The following is a 23,425-nucleotide window of genomic DNA, read 5'->3' on the forward strand; positions in this document are numbered from 1 at the left end:
CCTGTATTTCTTTTAAGTTGCCCAGAGCTTGCAGATCAGAAAGGCCCAGAAGAAATGAGCAAAGATAGGGATACCAGGAAATAGGGTAGGGGCTTGAAGGTACAAGGAATCTTTTCCAGACCACCAATTACCTTTACACCTCAGTCGGTAGACTACATTAAATAAGACGGATTGAAAGGAAAGTAATATGTATACAATTAAAAAGCAGCTTATAACTAGGGATCAATTATCAATGAAAGGGTCTGAAATCTTTAAAACTCACCAATCAAGAGGTCTCCATCTGAATTGTAAAAACATCTGAAACATATAGAATAATTCCTATGATTTTCTATTTTAACAATGTCCAGACAAATTAATTCACTGCACAAATTATTGCTCAGTAGATAGGCTAAGCCAGGCTTAGCGCTAGGCATAAAATGATGAGCAAAATGACCTCATCTCTGCCTTCATGGAGCCTTAGAGTCTAGTAGGAAGTCAGACTGCAATCCAACAATTACAGAACCATCTCATAAACTGTAATGGTGCCATAAAAGTCCAGTTCAGGGGACTGAAAGAATAATGGACCTGATCTAGTCTGAGGCAGCAGCCAAGGTTTCCCTGAAGAGGGGATGTTTGACTTGAGATCTGAAGAAATCATCTAGGCAAGGACTTGGGGATGGGAGTGACATAGGAGAACATTTCAGGCAGAAGGCTGCTCTGAGGCAGGAGGATGGATGGAAGGTAAAAGGAACTGAATGAAGGCTAATGTATTTAATAGCTCAGGTAGAGAGAGAGAGGAGGTGCCTCATATCACACTGAACTCTGAAGGACATCTCTAGTGTCTTGTCATAGGGCCATGATCTTGGCCCTGATTCATGGCTCAGAGAAGTTAAATGGCTTGTCCAAGTTCGCTCAGCCAGGAAGAATGGACTGGGCTTTGAACACAATGGTCTGGTTTCAGAGATAGTGGGCAAAACTGTTATGATACTCTGCTTCCCAAAGAAAAGGGAAAATACCTTTTATATAAAAGTTTTTCTGATTGAAAAAAATATATAATATGTAAGTTCTCCTATTCAGGATCTTTAAGTTTACACAGTTATTAGTCTGTCAGTTTGACCTGCCACCAACAGGTAGTCCTAATGGCTGCTTAGGTAGTATGACTTTGGATTCAAGAACAACCCTGGGGAACCTTAGAAGTTAAGGATATTCTGACTCAAACCTGGTTAAAGTCTAAATGCTTCTTGGACTACTCCAGCTTTCAGTGCCCCATTATTCCTTTTCTGCTTGCATTGTTATGTGACATTCTTGCTTCCCAGGTGGTGCTAGTGGTACAGAACCCACCACCCCTCACCGCCACCCCCTGCCAGTGAAAGAGACATAAGAGACACAGTTTTGATCCCTGGGTTGGAAAGATCCCCTGGAGGAGGAAATGGCAATCCACTCCAGTATTCTTGCATGGAAAGAATCCCATGGACAGAGGAGCCTGGCGGGCTACAGTCCATGGAGTTGCAAAGAGTCAGACATGACTGAAGCAACTTAGCACCCACGCATAGGACATTCTTATTTATGTCACAGGAGTCAGTCAAGATAGAAATGCTCATTTATTGTCATTATTTTTAAATGTATTTTAAGATTGCTCTGGGGTTAAAACAAAAAAAAGCAGTAACAGAAACAACCACCCAGCCTTCACCCTCTGGGCAGCAGCTCTTAGGGAAGGGGGCTGACCTGCTGTAGGTCTGAGCACTTACCTATTCCCCATGGAGGTGTTACAGAGGAAAATGTGGACAGCAAGCCCATTGTTAGACCTGATGTCTCCAGCTCCACACAAGGTGTGCAGGCCCTGGGAAAGACCCGCACAAGAGGGAAGGGTGAATGCAGCCAGCCCTCCCCCAGGTCCCTGAGAATCAGAGGCAAGTTCTACTAGGGTCTTCCCTTTGGGACCAGGCTGCCTATGGGGAGCCTTTTATGTTTTGTAGATGGCAGCCCACCCTCATTGCTAGGCATGGCCCTAGATCTGGATTGTCTTAATGGCTCCATCAGAATTGACCTTAGAGAACATCAATTCATTACTTGATGTTTTATCAGTGTAGTGCTTAAGATCACCCTGAAATAGAGTTTCCTTTGGAGGTAAAATCAGGCCTCTAGGAAGCTTGGGGAGGAAGGTTGCCGCATCAGGGCCCAATGAATGAACCTCAGATAACACGTCACTACGTGGGCAACTGTGTGCTTACAAATAGGGTCAACCCTAATCTTTTCAGAACAGGGTAGAGGAAAGTATTCTGACCAACTGTAATCCTCTCTGCTAATAACCCACAGTCCCAAAGACCTTAACACATGGGCCTTTCTGAAAGGAGGGAGCTCTGCTCTCTAGTTATTCGTAATTCATCCAGGGTGAGGGATTTCTTTTGGTATTTTAACTCATTTTGCAAGCTTGGGGCCTGTTTAGATGAGTCTTGCACAGGGCTTGGAGCATTTAATATGGATAAAGAACTTAATAGGATACAAACAGTTTGGCCTAAGGCTGGGTACCTGGACTCTTCCCTAAGTAAGCCAAGGACTGAGGTTAGTCTGTAGAACACTCCCCCGGCTTCTTTGAGCCCCACCTCCTTATAGCTCCTGGCCTTTCCCCTACATATGCTTTCTCTGAGCACAGATGTTCCAATACTCGCAGCACCTGTAACTAACAAGCAGAACTTCTAATCTTCATTGTACTAACCGAAGTTGCCACCCTGAGTTGATGCTATTCTAATCTAGGGATCCATTTTGGAGAGTTCATGACCTTGGATGAGAAAAAAAATGATATATGTATTTCTCTAACCTCTGACTGAAATTTATCATTTCCTTGAATTAATGTGAATGAATGTAAGCAACAAACCCTAGTGGTTTTAGAAGTGCCTGTAACAGTATAGTTGTTTCAGATATCTCAAAATATCATTTGTGCTCATATATTTAATAACCATAGTTATTAGATCTTTTCATAGATCTTATGATTTAGTGCATTAAAAAGGCAGCATATATATTACTCTAAAGCAAGCCAAATTTGTTATTTGAATATTTTTATCATTGTATTTCAATATAATTGGCTACTTTGTAATTTTATGTAATTTATTTTATGCATTTAAAAACACAGGCTTCCAGACTATCAAAGAAGTCCCTGGAACAAAAAAGCTTAGAACCCCTGTTCTAGCCAAGAACAAAGAAACCTGAAGTCGGTAAATGCTGAATTTCCACTGGCTGTTTGGAGATGTAAATAATTCACGAGTGCCCTTTGGTGTCAGGGGCCATATGGTGCTGGTAAGTAAGACATCCCTTCGCCAGCCTGGAAGGCAGAGGCAGGTGGTGCTGTCTGCTGCCTGGACTCCAAGGCTGCTTCTGCTTGGCATCCAGCCTGAAAATGGCTGTTTCACCCACCATGGGAGAGAAGAGAGTGGTGGGCAGGTGTGGATAGTTTGGACTTACATTCACGAAGTCCACTTTCTTCTGAGAGGCTTTTGGAATCTCAAATGGTTTCCATCGCAGCTGGAAAAAAAAAAAAAACACACAGACACATACAGGAAAGTTATTTCAAAAGGGGAAACCATTGACTTTCTAAATAAATCGCATAAAAAGGACAGCTGCTCCCTCTGTGAGGCTCTGACGACTTGTGATTTTGCTATTTTCAATTTAATAAGTATCCATCATTTCCTTAAAGGGGCTCAGTTGGGTTTTGTGTGGGTATGCAGGGTGGGTGTGTGTGTGTGAGAGTGTGTGTGTGTGTGTGAGAGAGAGAGAGAACATTTAACCTATATGTATACATACTGTCTTCACTCCTTAGCATTTTAAATTACAAAAATATAGAAAAATCACTGTTTCCTATTTCAGAAGCTATTTCTTTTAACATTTTGCTCAGGCACATCAGTGAGTTTTGACTGATGCTGCTCTTTGTGCTATTTATAATCAGCTCCCTTTCCTGGTGTGGCAGCCTCAGTATGTGGGCTCCTGACACTGCAGGGGAAGGTTCTAGTTCTTACTTCCAGCCCTTGGAGTTTTGAATTATTTCTTTGAGAGAAAGAAAAAATTGAGATTGCCTTTAGTAAGCGCAGTACCAGGTTCAGTTTCTTCACCAACCCTGTGCTTGTCCCCAGGCTGCCTGACAGTTCAGTTTAAATCACAACAATCTTTAATTTAATAATGAAATGATCTAAGCAAGTGGGAAATAAAATCAGCAGGTCTGAGCTCTACTAGAAGTATCAGCCCAGCACTTATTAATCAACTTGGCAGCAGGCCTGACCCAGGCAGGTTGGCAGCTGATAGCCCCAGGAGCCTCAGGACATCTTAGGGAGGGACCTGCACCCCAAGGGCCAGCTCCATTGGCTGCAGTGCCTGGTCAAGGCAAGCCAGGCTGGCCCTCCAGCAGGTCTTGGGGTTCAGCTCATTCTGTAGTCCAGAGAGACAGCCGGGTAGGGGAGGAAACAGTGAGTGGAAAAGGCGGCTCTGGGATGATCCTGCCTCTCTGATGCACACAGTCAGAGAGCAGCCTTTACTTCTTAAAGGCAAAGCAGGATTGTCACTTCCTAGGACTACCTTAAAAGAATGTAAGACGTTGATTTGAAAAACATTGAAATCATGCTTCAGAAAGAAGGAAAAGGCTTAATTCCACTAAAGATGATATTTCATGGAGGAGCTGTGGGACCTGAGAGCAAGAATCTAGGAAAGGGTTTCTCCTCTCAGGCTCTATTGGCATTTTGTGTCAGATAATTCTTTGTTGTGGGGGCTGTCCTGTGCACTGTAGGGTGTCTACCAGCATCCCTGACCTCTGCTCACTGGATGCTGATAGCACTCCCTCAGTTGTCACAGCCCCAAATGTCTCCAGACATCGTCAAATGTCACTAGGGGACAAACTTTCCCTGGTCGAGCACCATGGACATAGGAGGATATTCCCCCGACTTCAGCCAGGGCCAAAGCTAAGTGCCGCGGGCTTGTTGAGGGAGGTTTTGGTCTACCACAAACCGTTCTGTGCTGCTCTCTCTTTAGTAGCAGCGTGGAGTTTGTAACCCAGGAAGATTGCCTGGAAGATCATACAACCTAGAATCCTGACCCTCAGAAAAGTCATCATTCTAGATTTCCCAGTGGAAAGGATTTACTATACTTGGCATACCACAAACAATAATAAAGACCCCACAGTGGTTCTGATAAACCCAAAATCCAGAAGAAGAAGCGAGTTTTGGGTCTTCTTCAGGCAAGAGTTTTGGTGCAATATCATGTTGAATGTGGGGAGGCAAATTTGAGGAGAGGATAAACAGGAAGAGGCCCTGGAGTAGAGAGTGGAAACATCTACTAAACACGGATGTTCAGACTAACTGCATGCTGTGGAGCAGAAACTCTCTGATCCAAGGCCAGCCCAAGGGCACTGTGCACTGGGCTGACCCAGGAGACATGGGTTCTGTTGCTCCCTCTGTTCATGTTTATTCTGTGACTTCTGGAAAGTCATTTCATTCTTATTAACTAATTTAAGTCTATAAATTTTTAACAGTTTATTTTATTCATACTGTATATTATTGCTGAAGAGCCCCCCGCCATGGAATGCAATTATTAACATTTCAAAAACAATGAAATCCATTGGAGCATCCAATACAATATCTTGACTATTGCAGATATTAATATATTTGTACTGAATGATAGAATGAATGAGCAAATATAAGACACTGAGAACATTGCTAATATCTCAAAGAACAAGACTAAAGCAAATTTGTGAGACTTTTGGAAGTCCAATAACATTCAGGCAATAGCTAGTAAATTGAAAATAGTTTTTAAAAGTCCTAAGATTGTTTCTAAAATATAAGTCAATTCTTTATACATGTGAAAACCCACAGTTTTTCTATATCCTTTCTGATTTTCTGTTCAGTTGTTCTATCAACTCTTGAGAGGTGTTGGTGTTTCCCACTATAATGGTGGATTTAATCTATTTCTCTTTTCACTTCTATCAATACTTTACATATTTTGCAACTGTGTTCTGCAAATTCTACTGGAAAATAAATTTTTGCTTAGTATAAGTGAGGTGGTCAAAAATAACTTGGAAAGCATCTTCAACAGAGACTAAAGTTAGAAGTAAAAATTCTTTCAATTTATCAAAGGAGAAAGAGAATCCGTGGTAACATTTAATGATCAGGATTCGAAATTTGTGCTCAGGGATGTAAATGAAACTAGAGAATTGGACTCAGTATTTCTAAAGTCAGAAGATTGGGAGGTATACTGGATGATCTGAGTATCATCTCCCACAGTTAGTTTCTTTGCTTCACTGAGAGTCCCTCCAAAGTTGTGCTGGTCTCAACTAAATTGTATGAGTTGGATACTCTCAACAACATTGGTGGATTTGAGGTAAACATATTGCTAGAAGTTGGTAATATCTATTCAAGAATTTGGAAGTTACCTGTAGATGCAGTTGTGATCACAATGTAAAAACAATTGTTAACAACAGGTATGGCTAGGCGAGGCTCAGGGTAATTCACTACTGAGAATTTCAGCCCAGACTAGAAGAGATAGGGGAGGGAGATAAAATAAAACAGTGGCTCATTAAGTTCTTTGGAAAACCTAGAATTTGAGGGAAATGGCAGCATAATTTACATGGCAAGAAATCAGGTTGGGTGACTCATTGGAGATCTTAGAGGTAATAAGTAAGAGCATGGGGAAAGAAGATTAAATCACTGTACTTTGTTTAGACTTCTTTTTTTTTTTAATTGTTTAGACTTTTAAAAGTCTTTCATGAGAAGACGAAAAAAGATGAGCTAGCATTGTATTTAGATGACACTTGTTCACGGACAGAAACCTGGATAGTTGACCTTGCCCTTGAGTGTAAAGCTAAAGGCTTTATACCCTTTACTCAGCACCTAGCATAGAGCAAGGAACATAGTGGTCACTCAACAAATAGTTGTTGGATGACGTTTAATTCTCACAACAACCTTCTAGGGCTCCCATAATTTAATTATTATCTCTATTTTATAGTGACAAAACTAATGGTTTAGAACAGTTAAATTTCCTTTACTCAAAACTGATGCTAACAATCTCTCAACCTCCTTTAGTAATCTAAACCCTGAGCCCTTTAATCTCAGCTGTCTTGATCTGCTTCCAAAACCATTCATGATCTCCATGGCTCCTGAACCCAGGTTTTGGCTCCTTTTAATGGCCTTGTACTTGGTCTTCTAATCTGGGCCCTTATCTACTGCTCCTCCAGGGCTGAGTTGCCTTGGCCTAGTCTAACTCCTGGGACCCAAATCCTGCAAAGGTCGTTCAAGGTCAGCATTCCTGTCCAATCCCTATATATTCACTTACTCAAATGATTTATTATCCCTCTCCACATGCCAGGTTTTGTGCTAGGTACCAGAGGTGAACATGATAGTCTCTGCCCTTGGGGAAAGAGAAGACCCTGCAATATGGGCACATGATGATAGAAAAACAAGGAAATGGGTAACTGGAAATGAGGAATGTTCCCTCAGGAATAATTCCTGGTACAGGGGGTATTTAACATTCTTACATATGAACAATAAAAGACACACACAATAGAATAATCTGGTTTTCAGATAGCTCCAACATCTTTTCCAAGGAATTAAGTGTAAGTTGATGGAGACGTACTGTAAAAAGAGCCAGCATGCTGTCTAAAAGGGTTGAACAGGGCAATGTGCACTGCGGTGTTGGCAAACGTCAGTGAATGCATTTAGAGAAATGCAATCTAGTCTATTTATAGGAGGATGGGGTTGGAGCTATCAGGGAGATTCTTCAACAAATACTTGTGATTATACTGTCTGGAAGAAGGCATATGCTGGGTACTTCAGGTTGTAAGAAAATGAAGGAGACATAGCTCCTACTCTCAAATACTCTGAGAAAAATATTGGAAGAGTTCAGTGAAGAAAGTAGTATTTAAGAAGAAAGTGAAAGTGAAAGTCACTCAGTCGTGTCCCACTGTTTGCAACCCCATGGACTATACCGTCCATGGAATTCTCCAGGCCAGAATACTGGAGTGGGTAGCCTTTCCCTTCTCCAGGGGATCATCCCAACCCAGGGATCAAACCCAGGTCTCCTGCATTGTGGGCAGGTTCTTCACCAGCTGAGCCACAAGGGAGTTTTAAATTATGGGTGAGATTTGGATGGGTGGATACTTGTGAGTGAAGTAGAGAAAATTCTAGGTAGATGGAAGAGCATAAGGCACCCAGGCAGGAAAATTTAGACTATTTTCCTAGGATGGTGAAAGTTCCAGGTTGGCTGATGGACATGGAAGAGTGAAGTGTTTGAAAGGTACTATAGTGAACTACCTGTCTTGGGAGTCTGCATTTGATTGGCTGGGCAGTGAGAGAGAGGTAATAGCATGATTTAAGGATTTCTGAGTAATAATTTGGTAAGCTGAGTCTGGCAGTAAGGTGTAGGAAAGGGTGGGAAGACACATGGATCAGTTAGGAGGCCCTTATAACAGTCAGGTAAGAGGATGTGAAGTCCAAATCACATGGTGTTAAGAAAAGATAGGAGAGTATAGATACCAAAGACATCTTGGGAGCAATTCTATGGCAATGTTCCTTAAAGTGTGGTCTAGAGCCAATCTGAATGGAAATCATCTGGAGAGAATCCTGTGTATCATCCCAGACCTACTGAATTAGAATCTCTGGGGTGGGAGAGTCTGGGGAATCTACGTCTTCAACAAGTCACCTTGGTAACTTTTATGTAGGTGGGAATCATCATCTTATAAACATGGCACATAATTCAATGTAAAGGGAGAGAGAAATTTTCATGATGACTCCAGGGACTGGCTGGGCAGTGGGTGGTGGTGGGGTAAAAGCAGGTTGAGTGTAAAAGAGTGGTTGTCTCATTAACAGATCTATAAAGCCTGAGAGAAAGAAAAGTCTGGCTGGGACTATGATGTCTTCAGTGTGGATCCTGTTGAGGTGGGACATACTCATGGCAATGTCCCATATGGGGTTTGGAGCTGGGGGAGAGATTTGTAAAACATGTTGTAGAGAGGTAACAGTTAATGTCATGGGAATGAATGATGTTTGTTAGATTTTAAAATGTAAAATATGGGAGATGTGGAAGATAGTGAGAGGAAGATGAAGCAGATGATAGAGTGTAAATGAGGTTCCATAGTGAAGGTAGAATGGCTTCCAAATCTGACTGTTGGGACTGACTTCCTGAAATATGGCCTACAAGTTACACCAAGTTTTGGGCTGAAATTATGTTGGGTGAAGTTAGATTTCTGCCTGCAGAGATGTATATATGTGGGGAATTTGGGGGATAGGTAGGAAATGAAGTGGGCTAGAAAAACCCTCTGCTGCTCAAGGAATTCCTCTTCTTAGTTCACCAAAGCTGGATATTTCTTATCAACAGCAATTAACCATTTGCTTCTAAGGCAAAGAGAGTCCAATAAAGTAGGAATCACCACTTGATAACTGGAAAGAAAATGGAGGAAGCAGAGGGCGAACTGAGTTGAACTGTCTTCTCCTCAAAATTCCTATGTGTGAGTCCAAACCCCTACTACCTTAGAATATAACCACACTGGGAGATAGGGTCTTTATGGAAGTGATTAAGTTAAAATGAGGTTGTTGGGGTGGCCCCTGACCAACCTACTGTGTCCTTATAAAAAGAGAAAGTTCAAACACAGAGACATTCAGAAGGAAGACGACAAGAAGACACAGGGAGAAGGTAGACAACTACAAGTCAGTTGAGAGGCCTCAGAAGAAACCCAGCTGCTGACACCTTGATCTCAGACATCTTGCCTCTACAGCTGTGAGAAAACAAAGATTTATTGGTTAAGCCACCCAGTCTGTGGTACTTTGTAAAGGCAGTTATGACTTTACAGTTATGATGTTGTCAGTCCCTTGCAAATGAATAAAGAGGGGAGGAGCCGATGTGGAGGATAAGAAAGAGAAGAAAAGAAGATAAGAAAGACAAGAAGGAAGAGGAAAGGAGCAGTAGGAGAGTAAGTACTTCTCTCTCTCCCAAGAGGGTGATGGAGACAAGGCAGAGACAAGAAAGTATTTCAGGACGTTGGAGATGGCCTATTTTGCAGATTTACATGATGTTATAGAACACAGGAAAGGACAGAGATCCAGGAAGAAGAGAGGCAAGTCAACTATTCCAGGTTTGGGGATATTGAGGAGGAAAGGGTTGTGTTTAGCCATGGATGATTTATAATAATAAAAATAGAAACAATCTAATTATCTGAAAATAAAGGAGTTATCTCATAAACACGTACTGGGTAATTATGCCACATGAAAAACTATCTATACTCAAAGAGTTTGAAAAGACAAGGGACAAAGCATAAAATATGATGTTTCCATTAAAAAAAACAGAATGTAAAATTGTATTAGAGCATGACTGTGTGTGCGTGCTAAGTCACTAAGTCCTGTCTGACTCTGTGACCCTATGGACTGTAGCCCGCCAGGCTCCTCTGTCCGTGGGATTCTCCAGGCAAGAATACTAGAGTGGGTTGCCATGCCCTCCTCCAGGGGATCTTCCCAACCCAGAGATTGAACTTGTGTCCCTTGCATTGCAGGCAGATTCTTTACCACTGAGCCACCAGGGAAGCCCTTCTGTGCTATACAGATTGACCTTATTATTTATGTACTTTATATATAATAATTTGTATCTGTTAATCTCAAATTCCTAATTTATTCCCCATCCCGCTTGTTTTCTAAATCTGTGAGTCAGTTTTTGGCCGTGATGCATGTTTTCCAGGATCTTAGTTCCTCAACCAGGGATCAAACCTGAACCTTAGCAGTGAAAGCATGGAGTCCTAACCACTGGACCACTAGAGAATTCCCTGTTTCTGTTTGGTAAATAAGTTCATTTGTATTACAGTTTAGATTACACATGTAAGTAGTATAATAATCTCTACTAAGTGAAGTTAGACAGAGAAAGACAACATCATATACTTTTTTAAAAACATCATTAATTCAAGAGTTTTCATAGCCTCTTTTCTGTCCCTTACCTGCTCCCTACAGAAAATTCTGCTTCACTCACTCCCACTCCCTCAGTCCTTGAACTTCAGTCTCACCATGTAAATCAATGTTTTGTGCATGTGTGCTTGTGCATGTGCTGTGAAAAGTGGACATGGACCTACTCTCTGACATTTTCTAGTGGCGCAAGGTAGGGAGAGGCAGAGGCAAGCCAGGTACTTGTGGTCCAGGCCTGAGTTGCTTGGGAAAGATAAGAGCTCGGAAAATTGGTATGAGAGGGTTGGAGTCCAGGGAAAATTGGGGAAAGAGGATTTTAAAAAGTGTTGCTGTGGGTCATATACTGGACGCTCTTTAGTGTTTTCAGGAGAAGCAAATGAAGATTAGGATTATTTTTGATTACTTTTGGTCTCTGACTGCATGAGACTCCAGATCCTATTTATTTACATACATGTGCAAAGAAGAAGACTGGAAAGAAAGAAACCAAAACATTGGAAGTAGTTAACTCTGCATTGGTATGATTATTAGGCACTGACATTCTATGTAAGTTTTGAGTAGAACATGACTTAATAGTAAGGGGCTATTATTGTTGTTTAAAGAAAATACACATATTAGTACTTTCAATAGAGTGATCTGGGCAGGTTGTATCGCAAAAGGTTAGGAGTGAATAGAGGTGATAAAGTGGGTTTAGATTACTTTCTCAAGGAGTCACTATGAATAGGAATGACGGGCAAAAGCTTAAAGAGGCAGGAAATCCAAGACATTTTTGGTGGGAGGGGGTTTTTAGAATAGTGAAACCTGAAGAATGACAAATTAGACATCAAACACTCTGTAAGGATGTATTGTTTTGAAATAGTTATGATAATTTGTGTGTCCTGGAGGCAGAGGGAGTTTTATGATGTGATATTTTACTAGCTTTGAAGTATTTCTCACTTGGTCCAAATAATACTGGTTGAGATCTAATAGGTAATTTCCTCAGCTGAGGCTTAACTGGGTCAATAGAGTGATTTTCCAACAGTCAAGACATTAGGGCTAGGGCTATAGTGATAACATAGATAAACTTTAAAGGACTCTGACTGGTAAAGAGAAACACTGATTCAGGAATGCTAATTGAAATCTGTAAACTTACAGTTAAATTAGATGTATATTTGTTTGTTAAATTCTGGAATTCCAGAACTTAGAGGAAGGTGCACAATGTCACAAAATTTCTTATGTAACATATTAATGGTTTGGACTTATGTCCACAGCTGAATCTAAATATAGTCAAAGTTTGCATTAATTCTTAGGTGATTAATTAAATATACACTAAAAGAAAATGAAGGCTTGGAGGACATCATTTCCAATCTTCCCGGGAGGGAATCACAGATGATGGTGATGATAGCATATCCCAAAATGCTCCCTTGGAGGAAACATTAAGTAACTGTCATGTCTTCAAATACTCAGAGATGACTAATACAGGGAGTTGGTGACACTGATGAAGCATTGGGTTGGGTCTGTGATGGGTGAAGACATACCCACTGTACAGGTTTCAGCTGAGAAGACTGTCAGATGGATACCTAAAAATAATTTTCTCAGACTTTTTCGGTGAGAGTCTGGAGTACATATTTGAAAGAGGTTGTGGGGAGTAGGGGGGTGATGAATGCAGATTGGTGTGGTTAATTAATGAAGCATAAAATTGGAAAGAGATATTAACTTGTCAAGAAGGTGTAAACAAAAAGACAAAAGGATAAATTTTTCAAGAACAGCCAGGGTGTGTATCAGGACAGGGGAAGCAGGGTGGCAGGTGTAGATTACAGAGTCGGAGGAGGATAAACCATCACGTTGATGGAACTGGTGGTGTCCAACCTGAAGTACGATTGAATTCTGGGGCACATCTGTCCCCATTTGTGTGAGCACAGAGTCAAAAATGAGCAGGAGAAATATTGAAGAAGAAACGCATTTGGAGAAATGCGCTATGGAGAAAGTGTTTGAAGGAATTAAGAACAGGAGGGAGGTAACAAGTTTGAGGAGAAATGCAAAGCAAGGAAATGAGGAAGGAGAGGAAGAAACAAGTGTGTACTGAGGATCTCCTAGAAACAAGCAGAAACTCTCAATGCATCTATTTGGACGCCTCTGGATTAACTCAGGCTTTTAAATGCAGTTTCTTTATTAGCAGATACATACCACTACATATAAAATAGATAAACAGCAAGGTCCTACTGTATAGTACAGGGAACTATACTCAATATTCTATAATAAAACATAATGGAAATGAATATGAAAAAGTATATATTTATAAATAAATCACTTGGCTGTACAATAGAAACTAATACATTATAAATCAACTGTACTTCAATTAAATTTTTAAAAATGCAGTTTCCTCAGATTTCTCTCTCAGAATGTGTGTGTGCCCTGTTGGTGGGAATGCAAACTAGTACAGCCGCTATGGAGAACAGTGTGGAGATTTCTTAAAAAACTGGAAATAGAACTGCATATGACCAGCAATCCACTCTGGGCATACACACTGAGGAAAACCAGATCTGAAAGAGACACGTGCACCCCAATGTTCATCGCAGCACTGTTTATAATAGCCAGGACATGGAAGCAACCTAGATGCCCATCAGCAGATGAATGGATAAGGAAGCTGTGGTACATATACACCATGGAATATTACTCAGCCGTTAAAAAGAATTCATTTGAACCAGTTCTAATGAGATGGATGAAACTGGAGCCCATTATACAGAGTGAAGTAAGCCAGAAAGATAAAGAACATTACAGCATACTAACACATATATATGGAATTTAGAAAGATGGTAACAACAACCCTATATGCAAAACAGAAAAAGAGACACAGAAGTACAGAACAGACTTTTGAACTCTGTGGGAGAAGGTGAGGGTGGGATGTTTCGAAAGAACAGCATGTATATATCTATGGTGAAACAGGTCACCAGCCCAGGTGGGATGCATGAGACAAGTGCTCGGGCCTGGTGCACTGGGAAGACCCAGAGAATCGGGTGGAGAGGGAGGTGGGAGGGGGATCGGGATGGGGAATACGTGTAATCTTATGCTGATTCATGTCAATGTATGACAAAAACCCACTGAAAAATAAATAAATAAATAAATTTTAAAAAAAGAAAAAAAAAAAAGAATGTGTGTGTGCCAACTACTTATGAAATAATGAATTAACATGCACAACTGATGTACTTGACTCTCACCTATGGTGGGAGACTTCCATTTTCTACTTTGCTAATTTCTATATCATTTAAGTTTTTATAAATATATATTACTCTTATAATAAGACAAAATCAGAAAAATTCTATCAGAATGAGGTTAGCTTCCATAGAAAAGCCACTTGTACCCCAAATAATCATTATGAAGGGTTGCACTCATATTAAATAAAATGTATCATAGTAGTCATAGAGATAAAAATATGATACAATAAAAGGATATTACTGAGCATATTACACATCACACACATTTTCCTTAAAGATTAGGTTTAAAGCTTCACCCTCCACCCCACAAAAACTGACATATTTGACCCCACTGTTGCCCACACAGCCACATCTAAGATGATGTACATAGATTATCGCGTCTTAGATAACTGTGTGAATGACATTAGCAGCAGGCATAGTGGAACTCCCCTCTTCACCCCATGTACCATGGCTGATAGTTATCTTAAGGGTCCCACGATTTAATTCCCAAATATCTGCCTACGGATTTTGCCTGTAATCCTTCTTTTAATTAATGCTCAATGGTTTTCAAATTTAGCTCAACGATTCTCAAATTTAATGTACATAAGAATTACCATACAGAGTAGCACACACAAAACCATGTATCTTATACTTAATGGGGAGTTAAGGGATTTTTCAGAGATGATTGGTTTGAACTTGTTTTCCTTGCTGATTTAACAGCCACCTTGTTCCTTTGTATAATATGAAATTTGGCTCCACTTGAGAGAACTATCAGAAACTTAATTGGGGATTCTCTTTGCTGAACAAGAAAAGAATTAGAAAACTTACTGTGCTTCAATTACCTTCTCAACTTTCCAAAACAAATATCCAATAAATGCTTAATTTCCATCCTGACCATGAATCCTTTAGAAGTATAGGTATCCATCCTTTGTTTTTATTTTTTTCTAATATAATGGAGTCCTGTTATTAAGCCATTGGGTCTATTTATTAATCTAAAACAAATGAGTATGACCATTGTAACTCTAAAGGGGAAATTGGAGAATTTGAGATATAACCCTTTGAGGAATCAAGCAGATTCTCAGAGAATGAACAGTGACTTGGCTGCTCAAAGACAACGAGTTAAGTAGAAGGCCAGGGAGGCAAACCTAGGTCTGTTTTCCTTTCTGCATTATCCTTTTGTTATCAGTGACATGTACCTAAACTCAGGGACAAAGAGAATGCCCTCGGGTGCCCAGAAGGTAAAAAAAGAGCTCAGTCTACTATAGCACTGGGTGTCTCTCATTACTCAAAGCACAGTACGTAAATGATATGCAGAGGGAAAGCCCATTTGTCACTAGACCAAAAGAAGGAAACTCTCAGGCAAGGAATGGAAGTTTGCAGGTGACAACAGATTTACAGAATCCAGGTCAGACAACAAGCCTCTCATCTCTATATCAGAGGCCTCTTTTCAGATAGATTAAGTGTTGAATGTGTTTTCAGTATTCTCTGGTGAATTTAGGTAAAAATCAACCAGCCTACAGATATGTAGATGTATTTTCACCAACCTATATAATTTCCATTCATTCACCCGGGCACTCCTGAAGCTAGAAAAACGAAAGCTTATACACATACATGTGCACAGGCACAGTCAATCACTTCCAAAATTCCTACCCAAGTTTGGGCAAAGGAACAGATACACTGTAGCACTTATTTTAAAAATCTGTCTGATTTCTCAAAGACCTAGGTTAGACTTAAATGTTTATATTTAAGGCTTTGGATACATGCTGTTCACCAACTCATAGGACCAGGTTACCTGGTTAGGATCAGGATCAACTTCATCCCAGTTGTGAGTGATGTGGCCTTGGTCAATGAATTCAAAAGGCTTGTGAGAAACTGAAGGTAGGATCCTATACAGCCAGCTGTGGGGAGGAAACAAGGACACACAAGACTTAGGGTGATGTTATGGGTGATGCCCAGACCGTCTCAGGAAGTACCATCAGGAAGACACTCAGGTCCACAGTGATCTGTGGGCTTTAATGTGAGATGCAATGACACAGCATCACTTCTTAATAGCCACTGTTGCCCATAGCCCTGCCTCTTCTCACCTTTCAACTCTACCCATCAAATGAAGAGTTGGAGGCTCTAGCCCTTGGTTGTTTCCATGCTGGCAAAGAAAGAATTGTCTTTCCCAATGACAACTATAAAGGAAGGGAAAGTACCTTGAGGGATATCTGTACAGGCATACCCACAGGAAAACATTAGCTTATATATGTCATTGGATCCTAATCTTTGCTCTGGCTCTAGTAAGTGAGGAAAATGAAGCCCACACAGTTTGAGACAATACAGGTGGTTTCTTTGTCATTTTTGAAATATTAATCAATTTTCTTATTTAAAATTGTAAAATTAATTCATGCCAGTGCTAAAAATAATTCAAGCAATTTAAAAAGTCACAAAAGATAAAAGACTTTCTCCTCTAATTTCTCCAACGCCAATTCTCAGAGGCATTAGAACTGTTTAACAATTTTCTTGTATATTCCTTCAGATGTTTCCAATGCATAATAAGCAAAATTGCCCAATTGCTGTACCACTTTAGTCTCACAACAATAATGTACGAAAGTGGCTGATTACCCACATCTTTACAAATATGCAGTATTATGAATAATTTTGACCTTAGGTGAAATATGCTATCTCATTTTTATTTTGAATTACCTTTATTTATGAGTAAGGTTGAGAATCTATATGTTTATGGGCCCTTTGTAATTTTTCTGTGAATTATTTGCCCAAGTTCTTTACCGTTTTTCTATTGGGTTGTCTTTTTTATGTTAATTTGTAAGAGATTTAGGAAATTAACACAACTGTACTCTAAAATTATAAAACTATCCATATTTTCCTATAGCATGTTTATAGCTTTGTTTCAAGCTTCTCTGGTGACTCAGAGAGTAAGGAATCCATCTATAATTGGGAGACTGGGTTTGATCCCTGGGTCGGGAAGATCTCCTAGAGAAGGGAATGGCAACTCCCTCCAGTATTCTTGCCTGGAGAATTCATTCCATGGACAGAGGAGACTGGCGAGCAGACTGTGAGCAGAGGAGACTGTGACCCATGGGGTCACAAAGAGTCGATATGACTGAGCAACCAACACATGCAGAGCTTTGTTTCAGTAAGAGATGATCTTAACGAAGGAACCCTGAAGGACGCCAGGAGGAGGCCCATCCAGAAGTTGAGAGGGACACTGAAACTCACTAAGAGGGACCCAAGTCCCCTCAGAGGCTGTTACCCTGACAGAGTGCAGCAGGAAGAGGAATACCACCTGGGGCGATGGAAGGTTAGACCTGCTCCAACAGGTTCTGGCCTTTTAAGGCCCAGGACAGCCTACTTCAGGAGGTGGAGCTGACCTGGCCTCAAACTGAGTCATTCGGGAGATCAAGCTAGATTTGTTCGGTTTTCTTGTGTTGCCTCTAGCTCTAGGTGAAGTGATTTCAGACACTGGACCACAGACCATGAATTATTAATAACTATGCCTCACTAGCATCTAGTAGTATACAAAATTGAGAACATGTATGTGTATCTTAGAACCAACTGTGAGATCCTGGGCAAGTTTTTTGAGTCTATGCTCCTCATCCTTATCTCCTAGGATTGTTGTCAGGATTCAGAGTTTATGTACCAAGAATGCCTAGCAGAGTAGGTGCTCACTTATTAGGTGTGCGTTGAATTGTTTATCTGTCTACCCCTATCATCTAGGTGGTTATGATTGTCCAGATTTTCCACATTCTCTGTCCTGGCTTTTACCTTCTCAGGCCCGAAAGGATCAGCTAAGTAATCATAAAAACTAGCCCCTGATAGATATACTCTCTGATAGTTTTTGGGTGTGGGTGAGGGGTCCTGAACTCTGCAGTTTAAATGAGTAGTGACTAAATGTAGGAATACCAGGCTTTCTCTTATGGATGGGGTTGGCTCCATCTTCCCCCTGGGGACTTTGAGCATTTTCAGAAAACTCTTGTGGATACCTTTGAAGAGTTCTAGACAGATGGGTGAACCATGCCTAGGGTCCTTTGTTTTTCAGTCGAGTTTGTAAAACTCCCCAGGCAGCACTACATTGCCCTGGACAGAGATCTAATTCTGCTTCAGGGAACGGTGCCAGCATCTTAATGAAATGCCAACAGCTCCTTTTCAGCCTCCTGGAACAGAGCTCTACTCCCGCTGGCTGAAGATATTGCTGAATAATGGGGGCAGGCAGCAGAATTCAGAGTCCAGGTGTCCCGTTAGTGAATGGGTCATAAAGTCAAGAACATAGCCGTGGAGGCCAGGCCATCATAAATTAGAATGGACAAGAATTGTCTGTGTGCTTACCTTACCTTGGCTATCTGGGCTTGCAGAAAGAGAGAGATGATTAAATAGTGGCAGAATTAATCCTGATTTGACAAGTATGGGAAATTATCTCTTCCCCTCTTCACATGCAAATCTAGTGAGAGAGAAGCAATATTGATATTGATGTGATAACAGCACCTGCCACTCAATTTTCTGACAGCCTCTTAGGGATACCATGTATTAAAGGGAGACACTCTGCTATTGTGGCAATAATGATGATTATGGTAATTAGTGTTAATTGAGCACTCACCACATACCTGGCAATGTGCTAAGGACTTTGCATACATTCTTTCCTTTAATCCTCTTCAAGACTATGAAATAAGTACTATTATTATCTTTTTAACAAATGAAAAACCAGAAGGCTCTAAGAGGGTAGATGACATGCCTGAGGTCACACAGCTGGAAAGAGAAGGAGCCAGGATTTAAATTCAGGAGGCCTAACTGCAGTGTGGGCATGATTAATCAGTAAGGGGAACAACCTATCATTTGTGTGGTCCGTGATGCTTTTGTACTCACTGTCTCATTTACTTCTCAGGAAGACTCTCTGGCGATAAACCTAATCATCTTCCACTAGGTAATACAAGACTGCCTACCCTCCGCTCCCAACCTCCAATATAAGTAGCAGCTCTCTTTGTGGAAACCTTCATCTGGTCTGAAATTCTTGCAATTGGACACTGCTTGTTTAAGTCACAACACTTAACTGCCTCCTCAAATCACAACATCTACTGCGTCTTATCTGCACCATAGGAGCTAACCAAGGGAGTGTGTTCATTGACCTGGCTTGTAGGACATGGAACATGACACATTGTGCTAATGAATGTGCTGGTTTCCAGCAAAGGTAAATTCCAAGGAGAAAAAACCTTATTAATTCTAACCACAAGGGGCCATAATACATGACCTTTCATCTAACCCATGCTTGGATTATCCAATATTTTCATCCAAAGAACATAATACTTCTAGTCAGCTGAGGAAGATATTGCACTGAATATCCTGTAACTTTGAGTTAATCAGTATTAAAAAAAAAACAAGTAAAACTGGATAATTCCCAGGGGAAGGCCAGACTATGAGGAACATTTTTTTCTGAATACAAGCAATAGTTTGTAAATGTAACTAGACATGTCTGTTTTCTAGGCTCTATGCAGCTGTTCTCTCCACTTCTCTCCACTTCCAACAGTCACTTGATTCTAGCTGGAGATGAGATTCATCCTTCCCTGACTATGACCCAAGGCACAGCCTATAAGAAGCAGGATTTTGGGCAGCCCTGGGAGGTTGTGGCCCAGGTATAGGAGGCAGAATTAAATACTAGTTATAGCTTCCATACCTTCTTTTATTGGTGCTCCGTGGACAAGTGAAAGCTGATCCTGAGAGCTGCTCAGCATACAGATTGTAGGGGCAAACTTGAGGATTATTCTAAAACAAAGGAGGCAATAAATGACATCACTCCATCAGAATGGTATCCCACCTTCCCATGAAACAACTCAGTGGGGGGAATTCTGGCTTGGATGGGGATGCTCTGGGTCACCTACTGCACACGATCATCTCCAACCTATATATCCTTCTTGTAATAATGTTTTAGGTAACTTATTGTATAAAATTTATAAATTATAACCTATCTCACCCTTCAGAAATATACCAATGCTGACATATGAGTATATTTCTTTCTATTCTTACCCTCCAAAATGGGGACCTTATGATATGTGTAGTCTTATTAATAATTAGCACATTAAAAAAGAGGAAACAGTATGTCATGAGCATTTTTTATGCCATGAAATAGTCTGCAAATTTTTTTGAAAGATTTTTGTTTGCCATAGTCTTACTAGTGTGAACATCTTTGTGTACACATTTTAAAACAAGGGCTGATTATTTTCTCCTCATTGTCATACCTTATGCTGTTCAAAGAAGTATAAGAAAGTCCCCTAACCCTGAACCTGGGGATCCTCCTGAAAGCCCTACAGTTAGTCTTACTTATTTTGGGGTTAAGTGTTTTGCCATAGGTAACCATCATCCAACTTTAACTTTTGCATTATTGCTGTTCAGTATCCCAACTGTCTTAACAATCAGTAAAACTTTTAGACAGTTCACAGGCTAATACAATAGCCATGGTGGGAAGAGGCACTTGACCTGAAGGCTGGTCATACATTCTCTAATTAATATTTTATTTAGTCATACCTGTCCTTCTGGCAGGGCACCTGGGCAGCGAGGGTCCTCAGAGGCACACTCATTCCCGAATCCAGAAATGTACTGCATGTGACAAGACACAAAGGCCAGCATTAATGGGACTTAAAGAGTATTCTGCTATTTGACAGTCTACGAAGGTAAGAAATTTCTATATGGACATATGTTTATGTATCATGTTCTATACATCATATCTTTGCTATGTCTTGGCATGTGACCCATTTAGGAAAGATAATTTCCCTGCGTGAATTTCAAAAACCCACAATTGATTGGGAGAAGAGTGTTGGATATTGCACAGACTCACCACCCCTAGCTGTACTTACTTAGTTGATTTATGGGCTTGTTCTTAATTGCCCCACTCCAAGAACAGGTTCTTTAATTCTGGGTCCATCAGGGAGTTCCTGAGAGGGGAGATGGCTCAGGCTCAACTCCAGGTTAGTAAGATCTTGCTTGCCTAGACAGAAACCTCCCTGAGACTGGCGCTCCACTCCCCCTCCAGACACTGAAACAAGCAACTACAAGGAGACGTGTGGATCCAATCTGACAGCAAAACCCTTGAGAAAAAGCCGTCCAATCAACCTGGCTGCAGGCAAAAGCCTATATCATCTGGCTCACATATGGAGCACTTGTATATATGTTTGCATCTATGTGGATACAGGAAAACAAAATTTGAAGATATGGGTGGCCTTCAGGAGAAGGGTCTGACCGGAATCTGTCCTCAGTGGCACAAAGGAGTGCATCCTGATTGCCATCTGTTTACTTTACGTTCAGAGAGAGGAAAAGAGAGTTTCTCAACAAAGTGTGTAGGTACCCTGAAACTGATTCTGACAACACTTAACACACCTGTGAGTTCTTGTTCACTCTCTGACTTTTCTGCTAGTTTATAAGCTCCATAAAGCCTGGAACTATGGCATCTTGTTTACCTCTATATATGCCTTGTGCCTTGTTTATAGAAGGTACTCAATAGATACCTATTGTTTTAGTTTTCCTTTGAAGCCTATGCCAACGCAAGAGTATGTATCCTGCTCTAAGTAGGGTTGTGTGTGTGTGTGAGACCCCATGGACGGCAGCCTGCCAGGCTGCCCTGTCCATGGAATTCTCCAGGCAAGGATACTGGAATGGGTAGCCATGCCCTCCTCCAGGGGATCTTCTCGACCCCAGGATTGAACCCACATCTCTAGCGTATCCTGCATTTGCAGGCAGGTTCTTTACCAGTAGGGCCACCTGGGAAGCCCAAGTAGAGTTAGGACCAACCCCCCACGCCCTTTTCTCTAACTTAAACATCAAAAACGGCTGTTTTCTTCCCATAGTTGTTTCTTAAATGTACTTAGTTTAAGCCCATGAAAATGAAAGTGCAGCCTCACTCAGTGAGTGAAATACCACCATCTGAGCACAGTGTCTAAGAGATATAAGAAGGATGTAAGTGGGTGGAGGATAAGCCCTCCAGAGTTCTCAGCAGCGTGCAGAAGGATGAGCTGGATGGGATACACCTGCATGTGTGAGCACCGAGCAGCGCAACAGCTGCCCCTACTTGGAAGGAATATCAAATGTGAAATGTTAGAACCTAGAAAGCAATGGAAGTGAATATATTCCTTTTTTGCCTTCAGACACAGTATTTTTTTATATTTGAAAATCTATCAGCACTAAAAACAGCGAGTTATATTACGCACAGATTGGTTAACAGCAGTGGCATGCAGTTTGGAATGATTTCTTTGGGGAAATGGCAGAGACCATCCAACATTATGACTCTCCACTGAATACAATTTTCTTCTCTCTAAATGAACCTCGTGCTCACCATCAAGAGGATTGAATCTGAGCTGCTGAGAAATGGTAATGACCCCAGATTATCTTCAGCTCTGTGGAATGGAATTTTAGACCAATCTTGACTGAAGCCACAGGGTATCACAGTGCCTTCACTTCGTCCCACTGCTGCATTGTTTCTGCAAAGGTGGGCAGGCAGGACTGAGTGCTGAGTAAGACAGCTGAGGTTTCTGGCAGGAGTGGGTAGATTTACTCATTAACTTGCTTCATTCTTTGCAACTCCTGGCCTCAGAGCAGAGTCCAGGGTTATTTGTACATTGGAAACAGAGGAAAAGAGACTTACTATGTGTAGTTTTAAAGTATTTGCTTCAGACTTGTTTAAAAAATAGAAAAGAAAGTAGAAAGAACAGCTGGTGGTTTGACAATACCACTTCTGGGCATACACACTGAGGAAACCAGATCTGAAAGAGACACATGCACCCCAATGTTCATCGCAGCACTGTTTATAATAGCCAGGACATGGAAGCAACCTAGATGCCCATCAGCAGATGAATGGATAAGGAAGCTGTGGTACATATACACCATGGAATTTTTACTCAGCCGTCAAAAAGAATTCATTTGAACCAGTTCTAATGAGATGGATGAAACTGGAGCCCCTTATACAGAGTGAAGTAAGCCAGAAAGATAAAGAACATTACAGCATACTAACACATATATATGGAATTTAGAAAGATGGTAACGATAACCCTATATGCAAAACAGAAAAAGAGACACAGAAATACAGAACAGACTTTTGAACTCTGTGGGAGAAGGTGAGGGTGGGATGTTTCAAAAGGAACAGCATGTATACTATCTATGGTGAAACAGATCACCAGCCCAGGTGGGATGCATGAGACAAGTGCTCGGGCCTGGTGCACTGGGAAGACCCAGAGGAATCGGGTGGAGAGGGAGATGGGAGGGGGGATCGGGATGGGGAATAAGTGTAAATCTATGGCTGATTCATATCAATGTATGACAAAACCCACTGGAAAAAAAAAATAATAATAATAATAAAAATAAAAATAAAAAAAAAAATTA

The 23,425-nt window shown here is 40.9% G+C and overlaps 1 protein-coding gene across 1 annotated transcript in view; it reads right to left on the minus strand.

Moving 5' to 3' along the window:
* The window catches only part of HGD (homogentisate 1,2-dioxygenase), a 44,211-nt gene that overhangs the window by 15,606 nt on the left and 5,180 nt on the right, over positions 1–23,425 (minus strand). Inside the window, exons 2-7 of the mRNA XM_043475016.1 lie at positions 20,582–20,653; positions 19,734–19,822; positions 15,858–15,963; positions 3,439–3,498; positions 1,728–1,819; positions 263–297 (exon numbers count right to left, since the gene is read on the minus strand). Of these exons, the coding sequence (XP_043330951.1) occupies positions 263–297; positions 1,728–1,819; positions 3,439–3,498; positions 15,858–15,963; positions 19,734–19,822; positions 20,582–20,653 (454 nt within the window). The remainder of the gene's footprint in view (positions 1–262; positions 298–1,727; positions 1,820–3,438; positions 3,499–15,857; positions 15,964–19,733; positions 19,823–20,581; positions 20,654–23,425) is intronic.

This window comes from Cervus canadensis, chromosome 7 (assembly GCF_019320065.1).
Source record: "Cervus canadensis isolate Bull #8, Minnesota chromosome 7, ASM1932006v1, whole genome shotgun sequence".
NCBI lineage: Eukaryota > Metazoa > Chordata > Mammalia > Artiodactyla > Cervidae > Cervus > Cervus canadensis.